The sequence below is a fragment of the Tachysurus fulvidraco genome, chromosome 21, assembly GCF_022655615.1.
Source record: "Tachysurus fulvidraco isolate hzauxx_2018 chromosome 21, HZAU_PFXX_2.0, whole genome shotgun sequence".
Lineage (NCBI taxonomy): Eukaryota > Metazoa > Chordata > Actinopteri > Siluriformes > Bagridae > Tachysurus > Tachysurus fulvidraco.
The window spans coordinates 15,947,770-15,968,673 of NC_062538.1; the positions used below are offsets into that span (position 1 = coordinate 15,947,770).

The 20,904-nt window shown below is 37.3% G+C and overlaps 2 protein-coding genes and 1 long non-coding RNA gene across 8 annotated transcripts; 2 read left to right on the forward strand and 1 right to left on the reverse strand.

Annotated features, from left to right (window-relative positions):
* Positions 1-379: 379 nt before the first annotated feature.
* On the forward strand, positions 380-13,062 carry phyhd1 (phytanoyl-CoA dioxygenase domain containing 1). 5 transcript variants are annotated; one of them, XM_047805780.1, is made up of 12 exons: positions 380-445; positions 6,151-6,309; positions 6,446-6,451; positions 7,475-7,550; positions 8,287-8,334; positions 8,479-8,534; positions 9,050-9,112; positions 9,973-9,994; positions 10,340-10,468; positions 10,642-10,758; positions 11,170-11,296; positions 11,595-13,062. In XM_047805780.1, the coding sequence occupies exons 1-12, from the start codon at positions 413-415 to the stop codon at positions 11,638-11,640; spliced, it is 882 nt and encodes a 293-aa protein (XP_047661736.1). In that variant the 5' UTR covers positions 380-412; the 3' UTR covers positions 11,641-13,062. The 5 variants fall into 5 exon arrangements, with proteins under 5 accessions (XP_047661736.1, XP_047661735.1, XP_047661737.1 ...); XM_047805779.1 differs by lacking the exon at positions 380-445 and adding an exon at positions 998-1,191; XM_047805781.1 differs by lacking the exon at positions 380-445 and adding an exon at positions 1,000-1,191 and having other exon boundaries at positions 6,095-6,309.
* A 1,441-nt stretch (positions 13,063-14,503) lies between these two features.
* dolk (dolichol kinase) lies at positions 14,504-20,546 on the reverse strand. Of its 2 annotated transcripts, none has more exons than XM_027132626.2 (2): positions 20,436-20,546; positions 14,504-17,857 (listed from the first exon to the last, which is right to left on the reverse strand). In XM_027132626.2, exon 2 carries the CDS (start codon positions 17,704-17,706, stop codon positions 16,132-16,134), a length of 1,575 nt encoding a protein of 524 aa, XP_026988427.2. In that variant the 5' UTR covers positions 17,707-17,857; positions 20,436-20,546; the 3' UTR covers positions 14,504-16,131. The 2 variants fall into 2 exon arrangements, with proteins under 2 accessions (XP_026988427.2, XP_026988418.2); XM_027132617.2 differs by having other exon boundaries at positions 20,348-20,461.
* On the forward strand, positions 18,887-20,338 carry LOC125139830. The gene is made up of 3 exons (XR_007138947.1): positions 18,887-19,170; positions 19,575-19,680; positions 19,829-20,338. It is a non-coding gene; the product is annotated as an uncharacterized LOC125139830 (long non-coding RNA).
* Positions 20,547-20,904: the final 358 nt, after the last annotated feature.

A 20,904-nucleotide genomic window follows, 5' to 3' on the forward strand; every position in this document is an offset into this window, starting at 1 on the left:
TCTTTCAATTATCCACATTCATGATACAATTAGCCTATGTGGATTAGAATACACATAGAAATTTTGTGTCCTAAATTAGGGTCACTTAACTCCGTGAGATTTTAATGTATTATTTGGCATCCTTAAGTAAGTCAGAAAAGTATATCACAAAAAAGTATATCACTTGTCTATTTGGTAGCCTTAAGTAAGTCAGATAAAGGGAAAGAGTGAAAATGTACAGGCGAAGATGAGAAATACTGTCCTATATCCAGTCACCACATCACCATGGGTTGCACTGTAATCTGGTTTGGCAGATTACAACTACCCGGATGAGCTAATCTCTCTCTCTCTCTCTCTCTCTCTCTCTCTCTCTCTCTCTCTCTCTCTCTCTCTCTCTCTCATCCACTCACTCAGTCAATCTGCTAAAGTAAGCATGGAGATCTTAAATAAACAGGACGTCCAAAAGGTGAGTCAAAAGTCTTTGCTAGCAAATAATAGCATAAAAACAGATTTCAGAAGACAAATTCAAATGAACTTGAATTTCCAATAAACACCTTCTGGGAGTGGGACGGGAGAGGTTTGAAAATCCACCCCCGTGTCCCCCTCTATACGTAACGTAATTAATTATTATTCAGCATCAATTTACTTGTTTTTGTAAAAACATTTTCACACAAATGGATTTATCTAACACAAACATAGAAACATAATAAATGAAATGAATAAATTAAAGGGCACAAAAATAAATTTAATTTCCTCTGACAGGTAGTAGCCTATCTTTTATCATTTTGATTCCTACGTTTATGATGCTCACTTTGATGAAAATAACCATAGAAGAGGATGCATGTTTATAAAATAGTTAACCAATCAATATAAAATATATAAAGAATATATAAAATAAACCATAAATATTTGACTGAAACCTGTCTATTAATATCTGTTTGCATGAACTTTAAGTTTGAAATTTGGTAAAAGTTGCCCCCCCTCTTACACCTGGAGCCTCGTACTTTTAATTCCTTCCTATGATCTTGCGCTGGGTAAACGGAAGGAATGTTGTGCTTTGCGAATTACCCATCGCGAGTTGGTAAACGGCGTGTGCTACATTTGCTCTGCCGATTGCGAAATCGCAATAGGGAAACCGTTTGCCAGAATATATCCTGACCACACACACTCTTCTTAAGTATGGATGTGTTAACACAGCAGGAGGTCCAAAAGGTGAGTTAAAAACCGACATTTTTGACGTCTTCTCTGTCACAAAACTATATAACAACGTTTTTCTTTTGGCTTTAAGGACTCGTCCAAACGTAAAGCGATTATCTTGTAAACGTATTTTTATCCTTTCGTCCTCTCAGAAACGGAGTTATCGGTTGCTGCTGGAGCCTTTCAAAACCACCACATAGAGAAATTGTAAAATTGTCAATGTTTGAGTGAACATGCAAAACACACGCTTTTAAAACCCATTCGTCACTGTGCTAACTTGTGCTTGCTAATTTGTGCTTGCTAACTTGTTGCATGTATTATTTTGTTTGTTATGAATCCTCATGTTTGTCACTTCTTTTTTTTTAATTGCTTTTGGCCATTTATTTTTTTTTTTATTTCAATCTTTTTATTGAGGAAGTAACACAAACAGTCATGTACAAACAATTTACAGGTATTCCCCTTAAAGTTTTGTTATTTTAAAGCACAATAAAACAGTAAGTAAAGAAGGAAAAAACAAACAAACAACAACAAAAAAGGCATATACAGGAGACAGAAAACACGCAATAAAAAAATTAATAAAAAATAAAATTGGGAGTGGGGGACAGAATCAATCACATAGTAGCGTCTGTTGCGATTTAAAATAGTCTATCAAAGAGCCCCATTTTTGGTGAAATTTTTCAGAGTTACCCCTGCATGAAAACTTTATCTTTTCCAGTTTAAGCAATGACATCACATTCTGGAGCCACACAGAAACTGAAGGTGCTTGAGAGGCTTTCCAGAGAAGTAAAATGCACCGCCTAGCCACAAGTGACGTAAATGTCAATATATCAGCCTGATCAGGGTCACTTAACACAGAGTTAACTGGGAGTCCAAATACGGCTAAAAAGGGATCTATATGAACCTGAATTTTCAGAACTTTAGAGAGAATCATGGAATACTGGCTCCAGAAGTTGTGAAGTCTAGGGCAAGAGAAAAACATGTGAGCAAGGTTACATGGGGTACCGTGACACCGCTCACATTGGTCGGTTATTTGTGGATAAATTTCAGATAAACGAGACCTTGAATAATGAACCCTGTATAATACTTTAAACTGAATTAGTTGCAACTTTGCACAGGATGTGCTGGAGCAAATACATGCTAATGCATTTTCCCATCGTTGATCTGAAAAAGTAATTCCTAGCTCCCGTTCCCAAGACCTCTGAATTTTAGCTGTTGAACAGGTGTCTAAATCCATTAACTGTTTATATATTATTGATATAATAGATTGATATAATAGATATAATAGATAGCTCTTCCCAAAGTTGAGTATTAGGAAGTGAAGGATGGGAAGGGAAGAGAGACGAAGCACAGTGCCGAACCTAAAAGTAGCGAAACAAATGAGCAGCCGGGAGATTCATTTCAGAGGATAGAGTGGAAAAACTTGAGAAAAGGTGATCTTTATACAGGTCCCTAAAACTTTCAATGCCACAGTTTTCCAACTGTATATAGACAGCATCAGTCAGGCCAGGGGGAAATAAGTGATTTTTTGTTATAGGCATTGTGGCTGAGGCTGAAACAAACTTGTAATTATTCCTGAATTGTGACCAGATTTTAATACTGGACTGGACCACAGGATTCTTTGTGAAAAAAGATGGGTTAATTGGGAGGGAAGATGTCAGTAAAGCATTTAAAGAAGAGGAGATACAGGACTGGCCCTCAAGCCTACACCATAGCAGTTCTCGTGATTGAAGCCAGTAAGTCAATTTGTGAATGTGAGCCGACCAATAATACAACAACAAATTAGGTAAAGCCAGACCGCCACTAAATGTAAATCTCTGCAAAAGTGATTTCCTCACCCTGGGATTTTTACCTCCCCACAAAAAACAGGTAATAAGTTGGTCCAGTGTTTTAAAAAAATTTTTGGGCAAAAATACAGGGATACACTGAAACAGAAAAAGTAGCCGAGGTAAAATGTTCATTTTAATGGCGTTAATACGACCAATTAGAGACAAAGGGAGGGAACCCCACCTTTGGAAATCCGACTTGACCTGACTAAGCAATGGGGAGAAATTTGCCGAATATAAGGAAGGCAGAGTCCGGGTCACGTTAACTCCTAAATATTTGAAACCTGAAGGACTGAACTTGAAAGGAATGTCAGACTGTTTCAGTGTAAGAGCGAGAGAATTTATAGGATAGCATTCACTTTTAAGTAAGTTCACTTTATAACCTGAAAAAGAGCCAAATCTCTTCAACAAAGATAAAATTGGTGGAACACTTGTCAAAGGATCAGAGACATATAGAAGATTATCTGCATACAGTGACAATTTCAGACCAATGTTATAGCGGGATACTCCATGAAATGAAGTGAGTGATTGCAAGGCTAACGACAAGGGTTCAATGGCCAAAGCAAAAAGTAAGGGAGAGAGGGGGCAGCCCTGTCTAGTGCCACGTGACAAAGTAAAATAGTCAGAAGAAATCTCATTTGTGTGAACACTAGCCTGAGGGGAATTGTACAACAATTGAATAGACGAAATAAATCGGTCCCCAAAGCCAAACTTATTTAGGACAGCAAAAAGATAGACCCACTCCACCCGATCGAAAGCTTTCTCAGCATCAAGCGAGATAACTACTTCTGGACTAGTTAGAGTGATTAGACAGAATGACATTCAAAAGTGTGCGAACGTTAAAAAATAACTGCCGTCCTTTAATGAAGCCATTCTGTTCCTCTGAAATAATAGAAGGAAGGATTTTTTCAAGGCGTCTCGCCAATACCTTGGCCAAGATTTTTACATCCACATTGAGGAGGGATATAGGTCTATATGAGGCACAAGATGTAGGATCCTTATCCTTCTTTAAGAGAAGCGTAATGACTGCCTGAGAAAGAGTGGGAGGTAAAGAGCCACATTCTAAAGATTCATTGTATACTAAAAGAAGAAGTGGAGCTAAACGGTCTATAAATTTGGGCCTGGTGCCTTACCATTATGCATAGCTTTAATAGCTTGCATAACCTCTTCTAACATTAGGATAGCATGCAATGAAGAGATAAAGAGCCACTTGCGCTTTTATTGACCTTGGGTGGCATTGTAGTCGCCGAAAATCAAAATAATTCTTATTCAGAACAGGTTTAGAAAAACTTATAAGCTACCAAAAGTGAGCAAATCGTGCCTAAAAATACTGGAGAAACAAACTCTGTAGGAGCTGAGCTCAATGCGACCTACTCCATGATTAGCTAAGCCGGAAGTGCTTTTGGCCATTTATAAAGCAGTTATAGATGATGAAGGAATGAATGAATGAGCATTTACTCATGTAGGTTTCACCTTTTTTTTTACATTACAAAAGCAGTATTTTGCCATTGGGTTTCTTTGTGGAACTTTGTACAATGATTCTAATGCATTTTTAATTTTTTTTTAAAAGGTGTTGTCATTTTTAAGGTGTTGTTGGAGACATGATGGCTCAGTGGTTGAAATGTTTGCCTTGATTTCCTCCTCCTTCCTGTATAGATTGCATGTCCTCAGGTTTCCTCCCTGTGTTCAAAGACATGCATTGCTAATTAACATCTCCAACTTGTCCCTAATGTGTGATATGGTGTGTCATTGTTTAGGATTTTTGGAAACGCTTTAAATTAACAGGAAATTCCAATAATTGCACTTATAAGAAGCCCTGGCTCTATCTTGGATATTCAGTTATTACATCTGCTTTAAGAAAACTGAGTCTGAGCCTGCCCTGTAAAGTGACATCAAAAATTCTAGCTTTATTTACCTGTTTATTTAAACAGCTGCACGTGTTAATGTTTGTGTAAGCAGCAAGACGTGTAACACGTGTTTTTCATTTGCAGAAAAATTTGCCTGCAATCCAAATAAATCTGGGGCTCAGGGTGCTGGAAATGTTTCTGAAAGGAAGAAAGTAGCTGAATTTCCTTCTCTCTCTCTCTCTCTCTCTCTCTCTCTCTCTCTCTCTCTCTCTCTAAGATATATATGTACCTAATATATACTGTATATACTCAGATACAACACATGATATTTTTAGTTTACTGCTAAGGTTCTTTCTGCTAACAGAGCAGCAGGAAAATCATTAAAAAATAAAAACCCCAAACATTTAAAGACAATTAATAATAAATATAAAAAAATGTGCTGTGGCCAGACATAGAACAGAAAGTGGTGACCTTGTAACAGGATATCCTTCAGTGTTTTATACCATAAAATCTCAGCTTATATTTATAAATATAAATTTATTTATATTACATCTAATGCTGTGGAACATCAATGAATCAAAGCTACGGATTTTGTTAAAGCAGAGATTAACTTAACAGTTTCTTTCTTTTAGTTTTTCTTTTAATTTTTAAGTTAATAAGACAGAAACAGTTGTCATCTTAATGAGAAACAGAAAACCCAGTGTACTTGAAGACATTCGGGTAATTGACTGTTCCAAAGACTCTACAAAAGAACTACAGTAAACCTCAGAGAACATTTTGCCGCACCAACAATTACACCTGGCATTGATGTGCAAGGTCCGCTATTCAAGGTCCTGTGTAAAACGTATTAAGAACAATCGCATTATATTTTATAAACCTGTGATTTGCTTCAAAGCCGTCCAATCAGAATCTAGAATTACACCCATAGTTAAAGAATGAGAGGAAAAATATTCTTGTAAGAAGGAATAAAGTTGGTTGATATTATTGGGTGAGAGTCCTGATAATACTCCTAAAGGCACAGCATGACAGTTTACCGTTATAACATTATTAAATCATGTCTAAATATGTCCTATAGTATATCAAATGTACATAGATACATAGAACTCAGATCACTAGTATTAGAATTATGAATGTCATTTTGGTATGTTTTAAAAATGAAAATGTTTGTTTTAACAATATATAAATGCTCAACTATGTGTATATATGGTAATATATACCCCTTTACTCCCCTCCATGTTGGAATGGTAGACCTGTTCTGTGCTTTGGTACTGTTTTCTCACACTGAAGTCTGGTTTGAATGGCAGTACCGGGATGATGGCTACCTTGTGCTGGAAGGATTCTTCAGCCCAGAGGAGTGTGAAGTGCTGCGTGAACGAATGAGAGAAATAGTGGAGAAGATGGATGTTCCAGCTCACTGCCGAACTCAGTTCACCACTGATCATGACGAGCAGCTGAAGAGTCAGGTAATGTTACGTTAACATTAAGGTTAATTATTAGATTAGGTGCAACATTAAAACTAAATAACACCCCCCCCCCCCCCATTTTTTTCTCTCCATTTTTTTCCATTTTTTGTTCTGAAATACAATTTGATCTGGAAAGATGCAGGTAAGTCTTCAGTTTACCAAGGGGTGACAAATTAAAGGAAAAACAAGTCACTGACAGGGTTAGTGTCACTTACAGGGAATATTTGATCACTGCAGCAGATCTGAGTGATGACTTTTAGCCTATTTTTGTCCTGATGGGAATGGACTCATCCAAAATGACTCAGCAATCCACAGGTCACAAAGGTTCACTGGGTGGTTTGATGTGTTTGAAAGTGATATGAATCAAATTCTGCAGCTTTTATTACATTTATTATTTTTATATAAAATATGTATTTTAATAAAATACATTTTATTATTGTGGATTTTGAAGCGACATGGTAGCTAACGATAAACAAAAGACACTTTATTAATTTCTCCTTTGAATCCAGAGACAATCAGACTGCATATCCAAATGCATTCCTGTCAAACCAGCAGGTGATTTCTGTAAAACAAGAATATCCTAAGCATATCCTAATGGACTGTCCTGCTCCTGACAAATATGTTTTTAGAACAAAATAATACAAAATATGTATATGAAGTCATCCAGTATGTCTCACAAGGGAAAAATCCTTATTTAGGGAATTCCTATTAATTATTCATATTCTTGTGAATGTTAATGTGAAGCAGTTTTCCTGATAGACATTGATGCTGCCATGGAATTAAAAAAAAAAGGTACTTTGTGATATCCACCACCATCATCAAAACACTAACTGAAGGAATACAGTATCTTTCACTCCAGTTTCACTCCTGTACAGTTCCACAGACTTGTGTAATCTGCATTAAAGCTGCTGTGAAGGATTGTACTGACCCAACATCTTACTAACACACTTGTGTTTTGTTGGTTTTTCCATTAAATTTGTCACCCATCTGTTGTAGTCTTCCTCAGGTACTAGTGACAATTAAGTCTTGCTCTATCTATCATAGTAAATAGTATCTGTAGAGTTAAGCTCGCTAGGTCACTCCTGTTGTAGTTGTTGTACTCCCGACCCTCAATATTCAGCTCAGATCTCTGTTAATGAGCCACTAACTGTTTGTCTTTGTTCAGGGAAATGCAGATTACTTCATCACAAGTGGGGACAAGGTCCGTTTTTTCTTCGAAAAAGGAGTCTTCAATGAAAATGGTTGGTGGTCCAGTGATGCAATTGGGTTTGTAGGAGATGTGGGTGAATTATATTATTATTCATTTCATTTAAGGCAAATATTATATTCATTCACATTAAAACAGTCTGGGTTAATTAAATTATTAATTGGGTAGACTTACTATAATTATAATTCGTAAAAGTAAAATAGGAAATGTTTTTGTGTAATAGTTAAATTAAAAAATTCTATTCTAAGAAAAACAAACAAACATCTGGGCAATCTCCCTTACCCAAAAAAATTCTACAGTGCAAAAAATCTAATCCCGATCTCTCGACATTCTCCGGGGTCTGAAGTCCTCTCTGTAGACTGTCCTGTTCAGCAAACAGGTTCTCAGTACGGTTTCATGGTATTTGAACTATATGTTCCTATAGTGTTGTCATAACAATGCTACACTACAAATATGTGTTCCTGACTCCCCTGTTGGTGGTTTGAGGGTATGGGGACAGTGGGGTCCAAAAAAAAAAAAAAGAATAATAAAATTTGGTTTCGGGTTTCCTCCAACGGTTCAAAGACCACAATTGTCCAGTGTGTGAGAATAGGCGCATGAATGTGTGTGTGTGTGTGTGTGTGTGATCTTGCCCTGCAATGGTGGTGTTTTTTATGGCTATCATGTCAGATATTCTGTATCTGGGAAAGGGATGTAACACAGATGAAGTTGCGAGAGACGTGGAGACCCATAATGCTTATAACCCAACCAGTATTTCTGTTTGTTCACAGCGGAGTTTTCTGTCCCAAAGGAACGCTCACTAAACAAAATCGGCCATGGTGAGCATGTCCATGATGTAGGGATGAAAAATAATTACACAACTCAATATTCTGATTTATTGGTTAACTTTATTTTTCCTTTACCAAAAAAAAAAAATTAACCCACCCACCCACCCCTCTATCTCTTGCTGTATTTTTATTTAGCTCTCCATGCCCATGAGACGGTATTTAAATCCATCACACATTCTCCTAAAGTCCAGGTAAGGACACCTGTGATTCCTTTTTATAACCATGTTAAAATGAGAGTCTCCATTACTAGTTAGCTGGTTAGTTATGTTTGTTAATTTGGTAACAAAACAATTATTCTAGGAAATCAATCACGTGATGGTTTGCTGTAGCCTGGTGTGAACAGAAGTTGATTATATTTTTCTAATAACAGTTGGGAAAAAAAAGTGTTTTATTCCTCTTGCAATTTGTAAAACTAGTGAATTGATTGTGAATGAAGAGCGACAGATCATACTTTTGCATTCATTTATATGTTTAACTATTGTGGAATGGACACGATCAATTCCAGGTTCCTGTACATTTAACATTTGCTGCTTTTACAAAGCATCTTCTCATATAAAAATGGCTTCATTTGTTTATGTAGATTGGTCTGACAGATCAAAACACTCAACAGCATTCTGGTATAACATGGTATAGTATGAGATTCTGCTGTTCTTTATTGCTCATTCACATGTGGTGTACTTTTCTCTCTCTCTCTCTGTCTGTGCAGAACCTGGCTAAAAAACTGGGTCTCATTAGTCCTGTTGTTTTGCAGAGCATGTATATTTTTAAGGTACTGATCTTTCTTAGCTTTTGATTTCAAGGCTCATTGTATTAGACGTTTGAGTTGAAAATGAAAGTATTATAATTTTATTTTGCTCTAGGTTCTAAAATTGGAATAAAAATAATATAGACAGTCAAGCCCGAAATTATTCATACCCCTGGCAAATTCTGAATTAGTTACTTTTTTCAACCAGCAAGTTTTTTCTTGATTAGAAATGACACAGGAGGCATCATTGTGCTCACACAAGCTCGATTGGACTTTGCAAATGCTCATCTGGACAAAGAAGACGACTTCTGGTTTCATTTGGCGTAAAAAAAGCTTTCATTTGGCGTAAAAAAATAAGTCTTCAACCCTAAGAACACCATCCCCACTGTCAAACATGGTGGTGGAAACCTAATGTTTTGGGGTGTTTTTCAACCTAATCACAGTAAATGGCACCATGAAAAAGGAGAAATACATCAAAATTCTCAAGAACAACATCAGGCAGTCTGCAGAGAAACTTGGCCTTGGGCACCAGTGGACATTTCAGCACGACAACGACCCAAAGCACACAGCAAAAGTGGTGAAGAAATGGTTAGCAGACAAAAACATTAACCTTTTTCAGTGGCCCAGCCAGAGTCCTGACTTAAATCCGATTGAGAATCTGCGAAGGGAGCTAAAGATCAGGGTGATGGCAAGGAGACCAAGGAGGACAAAAATACCAGTGGAGACGTGCAAAAAGCTGGTTAGCAATTATAGCAAGCGTTTGATTGCTGTAATAGCCAATAAAGGCTTTTCTATTGACTATTGAGAAGGGTATGAATAATTTGAATAAAATGAATGAATGAATGAATGAATGAACGAATGATTCTTGTTTCTTCCCCCCCCAGCAACCAGGCATTGGTGGAGAAGGTATGAGATCATGCAAGATCATAAATGTCTTACTGAACATGTATTTCATCCATTCATTATTTTTGGTCATGTAGTGTTTTTATCTCACCTTGGGTTTATTTTATGGGCTCTGTTAGAAAATCTAAAACCGGTATAAAGTTCTAGCTTTTCTCTCAAATGCTTAAACACAGAGAATCTGTTCTAGCAAGACAGCTATTAGCCATCGGTAGCATTCAAGCTGGTGAAGAGATTTGACCCTAATACACTGCAGGGAAACAGAGTATAAACCTAAAATAAAGTGTCCTGGTATTCAGAATGTCCACGCTACTGAGAATTGTGATGTAATAAAAACGTTTTACCTGTTAGTGACTCCGCATCAGGATGCGACCTTCCTGTATACGGAGCCTTTGGGCCAAGTGATGGGAGTGTGGATCGCTCTAGAAGACGCAACCCTCGATAATGGCTGTTTGTGGTTCATACCAGGCTCACACAGGAGTTAGTACACACACACACACACACACTCGTCTTACTTGATAGATCTATTCTCAAAGACAAGCTTTTTTAGAATAAGTATGTGTATGGCAAAGAGGTTAGCTTCCTGATCTCAAGGTGCGTGTGTGTGTGTGTGTGTGTGTGTGTGTGTGTGTGTGTGTGTGTGTGTTTAAAAGATGGAATCACCAGGCGGATGGTACGAGCCCCAAAAGGAACATTCCCTTTGACTGACTTCATTGGTCGAGAACAAATTTACAATGACTGTCTCTTCGCACCAGCACCTGTCAAGAAAGGTTAGTCCTGTACCTGTCTAGTTTGTATTTGTGTGAAGGTTTTTTTTTTCTCATTATAATAAACATATTTAATATTTTCCTCAACTGGGTTAATGTTTATCTGTCGTTCATGTCAGCATTTATTATACTACTGTTATACAGCCTATATCCATGGCATAACAAACATTCGAATCAGAGGTCTGCTTAACTGCTGGCAACTTGGAAAATCACAGGTTCGCATCCTGGACCTGAGCCAGTGCTGTATATTTTTGCACACCACGGTCACTGCTACAAGTGCTTGAGCTTCACTTCCTGTTGAGCAAATATCCACCACTGCAGTCTATGGAACCTTATTCTAGTAGACATGACTGTCGATGTATCTATCCAGTAATTGTAAAAAAAAAAAAAAAAAAAAAATTCTATTCGCTGCAGGGGGTTTGGTTCTAATCCATGGTGAAGTGGTCCACCGAAGCGCCGCCAACACCTCAGACTCATCACGTCACGTTTACGCCTTCCACGTCATGGAATCCGAGAACACGTGCTGGAGCCCTGAGAACTGGTAAGTAAGCATTTCTGTACCTATTAAAATATTTCAGGCAGCTACACTTTCATGCCAATTCACAAGTAAATAATCAAAAAGGACCATCATATAAATTCTATAATACATGCAGTGAGATTTATTCTGAACACACAGTCAGGTCCATAAATATTTGGAGAGTGACATGATTTCGGATGAATATGAAATAAAGCAATCAAGATGTGACTGAAGATTTGTTGCAGGTTTTGTTAAAGTAACACCTGCTAAAATTGCAGATCTATTTTCTTTATATTGATATTCCTTTTCTTTTTACACACAGGCTACAGCCGACCGAGGAGCTTCCATTCCCGTCGCTCTACACCTAATGCTCCAAGCACCTGCTTTGTTCTAATCACCCAGTTAATTACAAGTCTTAAAAAAAAAAAAATCATTGATTTTGGAACATTTAACTGTCTATGTACGTAATTTAGCATTTTAATGATTTTTAGGCTATATTTCCATATTTGCATAAACAAACCAGAATATTCTTAGACATGTTTTAATTATTTTATTAATATCATCACTATGCATGATGTTAATCAATAAATATAATAACGTTCTATACCTTAAAAACCCTGTTATACGTTTTGGATTTTTATTTTTCATTTCAGTGATTTTGGAAACTTTGGATTTTATTAGGTTAAATGGAATTAAGAAATGAATCTGGTTTTAAGTCCCTGTACAAATGCACATATAAAGACATAATCTATATTTCATGTATCAAAAACTGCATAGATAAAGTCTTTACATGCCTGTTAAAATGGCTGGTTTTGTTTTTGTAATGTATCAATAAGATTGAATGTGATTGGCTCGTTCTGAACACATCCACATCCCTAATTATAAAAGAGTGTGTACAATAATGCAGCCAGGTTAGAGCAAACTGTTTAATTTTTCCACTTGTCCCTTAAAGAATTGTGATTATCTTGGTTTAATAGTTTTTCTATGTTATTTAATAGGAGTGTGGTATATTTTTATATCCATTGTAACATTACATGAAATAGAAGAGAACTCAACTTTATGCCCTCTAGTGGCTGACCGGAAAACTGCTATTGCAACCACCTCTACTTTGTTTTGCTGTTACTTGTTCTGCCAAGAACAGACACTTGACTAAAAGAGCTTTTTACTAAAAGAGCAGAAACAGAGCTACTTTTAGATTATTTTGTCATGCTTTCTTTTCTTAATTTTGTCTACAAACTCCCAACTGTATCGTAATTATTTATTCATAAATAAACAAATCGTCACATTAGCTATTTACAGCCTTCTACTTACCAGAATGACTGTATCGGTAACGATCAAACTCATTTGACATTCTTAATGCTGCAAATCAATATCAATGATAAAAGACCTAAAAATTTCAATGAATCGTTTATACAATAACATGCAAATGAGCACAAGGAACATAGCAACTCTTTATTTGAAAAATGTCAAGAATACACACACAACTGTAATTGAAACACCACATTGTTTTATAAATTAACATTCAGAAATAAAAATGTCACTTAAAAATATCAGCTCTTCGCTAAGAAAATTGCTGGAAATCAGTGTGGAGTTTGTGCAACAATCCTGATGTTTTTCCAAGAGTCTCGGTCTCAGAAAGCTGATAGTTTTTGTTCTTTTATAACAACATTTGGTGTAAATCTTCTCACATACTCTCTAATCAGGTGCTGACTGACTGCAAGCACAATGCAGGTGAAAGTCATTTTTCTCAAAAACAAATTATTCTAATAAAATGCAATGGTGTCATGTGACCCGACCCAAAGTTTTTATTTTCCTATAATAGCATTTTTTTTAGCACCTTTTATTATACCACTAACAATTTTCTTATTAAATAATATATTGTTGGAGTTTTTAACCATTTCTTGTTACATGTACAATAATGTTGAGGAACATCTGTGAAGCAACTTACAGCTTACTTTGTAGCAGCAATAAACACTTGAACTTAATAATACAAAGAAAAGCTTGCAACCAAAAGCTTGCTATTCTGGTATATACACATTTCCCTCGTGACACTCGTACAGAAAACGTTAATGTTCTGACATTAAAGACGCCTTCCAGTACGATAACTAAACAGAAAGCTTAATCCATACCAGTGATTTGTTTAAGTGTTGTTACTGTGACTTAAATTAAACCTGATCCGAATTAGAGTCGATGCTATGCTACGACCTGCTGTTACAGAAAATTCATCAACACAGTCTGACCAAATGGAATTTAAAATTTAAAAGCACTGGTGTATAAAGTGTTTCATGGCTCCTGAATATTACAAACTCATATCACAGTTTTTTCTTTACCAATTCCGCTTTAGTCAGTTCTTCAAAAGTATATCTGCACCATTTGGGATTGTTGTTGCCAGAAATGCTTGATTTTGCTGTAGCTTCTTTCCAAAAAATAAATTGAAAACTGCTTGAAATTGCAAGCACGGGGTTCTCATTTTAATTCTCATCTCATTCACCTACCGGTGAACATACACATGCAATTCCTTTCTCTGATTAGCTGTACTCATGTTTGAAGCACGTGATTGATGTCACACAACACGTCTTAACCCAAATCTGCGATCGTTTATAAAGATTGCAAGCTTCACCAAAAGCTGCAGAGTTTGCAGGATTTCTGTGATTGCAAAATCCTGGAGAGATTAATAAATGGAAATTTATAAGATGAGAAGCTGATCAGGATGATGTAAAAAGTGGAACAAAATGGATATTAACACCAGCTGCAATCAGAGGTGTTTACTTTCCCCTACAAAACTATCATGCATACACCTGAACGCTTTCGGTAATATTATTTGTTCATTTTTTATTTTATGAAACAAATATTATTTATATATATATATACACACACACACACACACACACACACACACACACACACACACATATACATATACATTATATATATATATATAGGTATTATTTATAAATATATAATACATATTAATAAATAATATTTGTTTCATAAAATGTATAAAAATGTATACATATACATATATATACACACACACACACACACATACATATATGAGAGATGTATGTATGTATGTATGTATGTATGTATTATGCAAGAACGCAGAGTGTAACACAAGAAAATTTTATGTCCTTAATGGGCTAAAATTGATGCACAGACTGACATAAAGAATAAATTAAACATTGCAAAAGGCATTTTTGTTTTCATGCATGTTAAAGACAGCATTGTCTGTGTGTGTGTGTGGGGGGGGGGGGGGGGTTAGGGTTAGTGATATGTAAAGGGCCATAACAATCATGTCATAAGATTAGACTTTATGTCAAACGTAACCATTACCAGCTTTGTTTCCTGAACAGAAATGATCAGTTTTATAACACTGAATGTGTAAGAATTCAAATCGAACATCTGAATTTCAAGACCTATCTAATATTTTGTTAAATACGCTCTTGGGTTAGGTCATTTTTGGAGAAGAGAATACTGTGTTAAGGATATGAAACCTGAAGTGAAAGATGACTTCTGACATTTCTAGCATACTTAACACCGTCCCCGCTCAGGGCTTTGCTGTGCACTTACAATAAATAATTCACTATGGAAGAACACTATTAGCCTGCATACTACATCTGTTGTATCTTTCACTCCAAAAAAAACATGGTGTAAAGATGAGTTAAGGGCATAAGACCACGGTCACACCATCCTGAACATTTCAACATACCAAGCTTTAAAAAGACACGTAATAACTCTTGATATCGTACATTTACAGAAAGGTCCAAAAGTCTGAATCGTCTGACAAGAACTGAAACGTTAGAATAAAAATGACTGTGTAGTAGAAATATAGTGCACCACAGGATGAAAGCCAGGCAATTAGTAAGAAATTACGTGCAAAGCCGTGCTGTTATAGGGATATAATATAGCTCTGATGTGAGTGAGTGAGTGAGTGAGTGAGTGAGTGAGTGAGTGAGTGAGTGAGAGCTTGCTTTTTAACCATTTGTAGCTACATTTCATTTTATGGAACATCCAAGACAAGTTAGTTCATTATGACTCATCGTAAAGACGCTATAAACATTTCATAATTTTTAAACCGACCCCCCCCCTTTCATATTTATTAGTTAATAAGACAAAAAACAAAACTAATAATTAATTGGGCAGAAACATGTCAATAAATAAATAAATAAATAAATAAACAAACAAAAACATTTTGTGCTGCATACATCAAGTCGAACAGATCTACAACACCTTGAACACTCACTACCCACAATTCACAGTTTGTTTGTTTTTTTTAAATTAATTCTTAGTCATGATTCAGCATTGAATTCACTTCACTGTACCGAATCCACCATAGTGTTAATCAGGACCCGGATTATTTTGTTCCATGCCACAGAGTTATTCCTGTGTCCTCAAAACCACACCAAATACGATTTATAGCTGAAAGCACTCTAAAATAATGTCGACGTTATACAGCAAGTTGTTTTGCTGGAAAAAAATTAAACTAAATAGGAAAAAGGTTTAGCTAGCAAACTGTTGTGTAGTTCCAAGTTTTAGCCAAATGAACACACATATAAGCTCCTAGTGCAGTGTTTCAGTGAAATTTATTTACCTTGCTGTGAACCACCATGTGTTTCTCATCCTTTGTCTTCGTCTTCAGAATTCGTTCAATTAAAATATATGTTATTAGTAAAACCTTGAGAAAAAAACAAAAACAAACAAGAAATTTGTTCTTCATAAGTTAGAAGATAAAAACAGTTCTTGAGAGTGGTTGCAAACCTTTGGACCCTGTACTGTATTTGTGTTTTATATCTAAAAATGTTTATGTAATTACTGTAAAGTATAGAATTGTGTGTGTGTGTGCGTGTGTGTGTGCATGCTCATAACATCAGTAAGACATACAAATACAGCGGTAACAGAAGATTATCAATCTGTAAAGTGTATGCCTCCAGCATGGCTACCATAGCGATGGATCCCACCACCCATGAGTAGCTGGCGTTTAAGTTTACGCTGGCATCTGCGATCAGGAATATGGCCACAGCGATGATCTGTGCAAACACAGAGGTCGCCGTGCCCTCGAAAGTCTTTTTGGTGCCCGGCCAGCGGATCTCACCTGCTGTGCTTCCAAAAATTGATGCCACAGTGTCTCCAATCCCTACAGCTAAGACGCCAGCATAGGGTGCCAGTCCCCCTGCGACTGCCGCTCCTCCTTTTGACATGCATGGTGCTTGTGAGATCCACACAGGTATGGAAATTCCCAAAAGCAGGTAGATGTGCGTGAAGATAAGTGGCCCTGAGTCCCTATCATCCAGAAAGATAGCCAGCGACCTGCGCAACAGCGAGCCCAGTGGGCGAATCCGGAAAACTCGCACCAATTCCAGGAAAAGGAACAACGCTAAACATACAACAGCTGCCAGGTGCAGTAGAGGGCGATCGAGTGCCAACCCGGGGGTGAAGGTTAACACAATAAGCAGGTGGAAGTACTTTCGGACAGCCGTAGAAGCTTGGTATTTCTTGGTGCCCTCTGTGCGCCAGATGTTCTGACGCAGTACCACAATTACTGCGACTAAAACCAGGAATGTCCAGTATGCCAACAACCAAAGACGTGTACTGCTATGAGTAAGGAATTCCAAAATCCAGATTAATGGATGGTGTCCAGTGAGGAGGGACAACCAAGGAACAAGCAAGCCCAAGCCAAGTACGGCTGTCATGACGTGGAAAAACACAGACGCTGCCCATGTTTCTGATTCCATAAAGAGGAACAGCAGGGCAAAAACCAGGCCAAGCAAGACCAGTCCCGCCACAGCTACAGGAAGGAAGAAATTGAGGGGGTCCGTGTTGGTTCCGACATTGTTGCTCAATGAGCGCTTGATCAGCTGGTTGATCATGAAGCTGAGGCCACCCAGGATGAGCAGGGCTTCTCCAGGTGTAAAGCATCGAGGAAGGAGATAGAGGAGGATCAGACTTAGATAAACAAAGATTAGCAGCACCTCCAGCACTTCAATCACCTCCGAAACCAGCAGCGTCTGTTTGACTGTGTAGAGGATGGCGCTGGCAGCAATTCCCGTAATCACACAGGTGTTGCTCGGCACCGGTCGTGTGACTCCCAGTGCGATGAGCGACAAAAACAGTGCCAACATCATCCCCGTTACTGTGATAACCATTGCGAAACGTTCAAAGAGGACATTCCCTACAGCGACACAGCGACCTCGCAAAATGAGCCCGATCAACGGGAGAATCATGCTGGCAGGTAAGACGCCGCTATTGGCTGAAGGGCGGAACTGAAAGACTGCTGCTCCTGTTCGCAGGAGGCGATCCCATTTGTGCTGGACGTAAAAGGCCTGGACAGCCAAAGCGATGCAGCACCAGGATAGCTGGTTCCACACAGCCACATGCACGCAAAGGACAATGGAGAACACCACCAACGACTCCACCAGCACTGGATCCGTCTGCATGATTCGTGAGATGAGTGTAAAAGATGGGCGGTGTAACTGCTCACAGGACTTCCTTGAAGAGTAGAGATGCACCTTCCAGCTTCCAGCGGAGTCAGAATCTTGGCTTAAGGTTCAGGGTCATCGACATGGTCTGCAACATCATCCCCTCCACCTCCAATAGAAACACAAAACAAATGATAACTAAAAAAAACAACAACCAATCTTTGGATATCTAAAGACATGTTTAGAATAATCATAAAAGTGGATATAGGATTATTTCTTAAAAGTTCCAATGCACAATTAAAAAATACAACATGTACACATGAATAAGCTGAACAACATGTCCTAAAGTAGCAAAAATAATTTAACAAGAAAATGACATGACAATTGTTTATTTAAAGGTTGAAAAGGTCTATGGTTCGTTGGCAGGCAATGGTATCAAATCGATCTTGGTAAACTTGGTGCTTCCTAGATAATGTGACAAGTTTTCTAAAAGAGCAAATATAGCCATGACTGAATTCATTTATTCCTTGTTTTAGAATTGTGATTTTAACATTGTTTTTATCTTACACTTCCTCTGGAATACGTCTATGACAATATCAACAATGCCTTTTGATTTTCCGACATATACACGAGCCCCTATCGGACACAAAATAGCCTTATTAGCTCAATCTCACTTTGAAGAGCTCGTTTATGTTTTTGATTGATGACGTAAGCAAAAGGTAATAATTTCCTAATTGCAAGTCTATCTACAGTGTAGCTTCGTTGTATAACTGAAAAATGTAATCACTTTTAATTAGCTGATTATTTGTATTTAGTGTAACCAAATGTACAGGACAAGAACACTCTGGAACGAGTACTGAGAGCCGGTGGTGCAACCCAATAGGTTTACTCATATAGAATTATTTCCACGTGGCATATCAATTTCACTTCTACACTTTCAGACAAAAAGAGGGTGCTAAACTATACACCTCTTTGTTGCTAAGTTCTATTTATGTACCTTAAATCATTTAAAAGGTCGACGTATCCATATAAAGGGTACAAGAGTTGTACCCTTTCAGGGTGTTTGTAATGATATTAACAGACTATTAGCACACAGTGTCTACATCTGACAAACGTTGAGGAATGTCAAGTTGTTGCTGTAATCATCAGGCATGACTGAACGACAAGCTTTATCACTCTGAACTTTGGTCCAGTCAACTTTGGCAATGTATATGACGCATGTAAAACGTAGTAATGTGGTTTTGGTCACCAGACAATCACATCCATATATGGTTCTTCCCCAAATGGTTGACACAAATATGGAAGCACACAGTTTCAGCACAAACACACTAAACACTGTTGGGATGAACTGGAATGCTGACTGCACACCAGAACTCTTCAGCTAACATTGGTGCCTGACCTCAAAATTGCTCACGTGGCTAAGCGAGCAAATCTTCACAGCCGTGGTTCAAAGTCTAGTGAAAGCCATCGAAAAGATTGGAGGTTATTATAAAAGAAAAGGACGGACTCGATTTGGAAATCATATATGGATGTGATGCTCTGGTGTCCACAGACATTTGGTTGTATTGTTTATATTAAAAATCTTGGACTAGGTCAGATCCTGGAAGGTTTCAGCTGTAAAGATGTGTTTACACTTATAGCGTCTTACAGCTATAAAGCAAACCAGAGACCAGTAAGAGCTGGAGACTTCCAGAGACATGAGCTGTTGACAACTAGATACGGGCATGTCCAGCCACTCAAAAAAAAAATAACGCTGGGAAAAACTTTAGTTGATCCACCCAATAATAAGCATTAATATATTACAATGGCAACCAGTAGCAGGAACTTCATAGTACAGTAACTTGCAGGAATAAAATCGCTGTGTGTGTGTGTGTGTGTGAATGTAGCATAAGACAACTTGGTCACAACTTGGACCTTCATGCAGGCCGTGATCGGAAGTAGAACTTGGAATCAAATTATGCACATCATTTAATTGTGCAAAATAATATCATGGTGAGTTATTGGGGATTGATTAAACTTTAGAGTCACCTTTTCCTGAACATATCAAACTGACATTAGTTTCCTTTTAACATTATTTATACGCAGTGGTGGGTTTGATATCTACAATTTATTATTATTTTTCTTTTAATCTGATTCACAGGTTATGCTTCAGAGTCTTCACTGTGAGTCTACAGTCTACAGGACTTGGCATGAAGAATGCTGTGCTATAACATTACACTTTAATTCATAATGCATTCCAGGTTGGACTGGCTAAAGGTCTTGCCAAATCAAGAGACCATATTAAGACCATGTAGTATGATAAACCCCATTAAGATGATCAAATCAGATGTGTTTAGATCTTTGGATCCCTTATAATGACATACAGAGATAATAGCAGCTAATTGCCATGAACTTTATAGTGAAACACTACACCTTTAAGGCAATGTTATTGTTCTGTAATGCTAGCTATTACACCAGCCATCAGGAAAACAACCGTTTCGGTTACAATAACAGAGAAAAATCAATCATTTTACAATTGTATTATTAAATATAACAGATCTCTCTCTGATTCAGGGCCTGCTCTTTACTAGCAATAATCAATTGAAGGTGTACGATTAAAGTTGAAACAGACTTTATGCTTCGTAAAATGATCAAATCAAAAAACAGCAGATTCACCTACCAGCAGCTCGTTGTGAAAAATATTTCAAACGCTGCACAAGCACGATAATAACCTGGTGCTACAGTACTAGCACGCCTGTATTACCCACCTGTATTGAGACAAGTCCTGCCTCCCTGCACTGTGATTGGTTACAGAGATTCTGCATTTTGTGCAGTGATTGGTTAATAGTTCAATCGGGTCGCGGATTGGACTGTTTAAAATTCATTAACGTGTAAAATTCATTAACATTCAAAAATGTAGGAAAGCGTACACTTATATATTGCTTTGATGTAAAATATTCATCCAATCAGTGTTTATTGCTTGTAAAAAAAACAAAAAAACAAAAACAAAAACGTCCCTAGTCTAAGAGGCGGTTTGTAAGAATACGGGTGGAAAATAAATACGTATGAGTGTGGATTGTGTCCTGACAGTTAGATCACGTGGTACTACAGATGTCATGGTTGTTGTTTTTATAATTATTATAAAGCATACATTAAAAAAAAAAAATAATAATTAAAATTGATATGTATGTATGTATGTATGTATGTATGTATGTATGTATGTATGTATGTATGTAT

What these genes read in the sequence shown, in the direction of transcription:
- dolk (XM_027132626.2), bottom strand. Translation starts at nt 17,706, where the DNA reads ATGCAGACGGATCCAGTGCTGGTGGAGTCGTTGGTGGTGTTCTCCATT.
- phyhd1 (XM_047805780.1), top strand. Translation starts at nt 413, where the DNA reads ATGGAGATCTTAAATAAACAGGACGTCCAAAAG. An exon ending in AGGAGTCTTCAATGAAAATG is followed by an intron (nt 7,551 to 8,286) that starts GTTGGTGGTCCA and finishes GTTTGTTCACAG; the next exon opens with CGGAGTTTTCTGTCCCAAAG. An exon ending in CATACCAGGCTCACACAGGA is followed by an intron (nt 10,469 to 10,641) that starts GTTAGTACACAC and finishes TGTGTTTAAAAG; the next exon opens with ATGGAATCACCAGGCGGATG.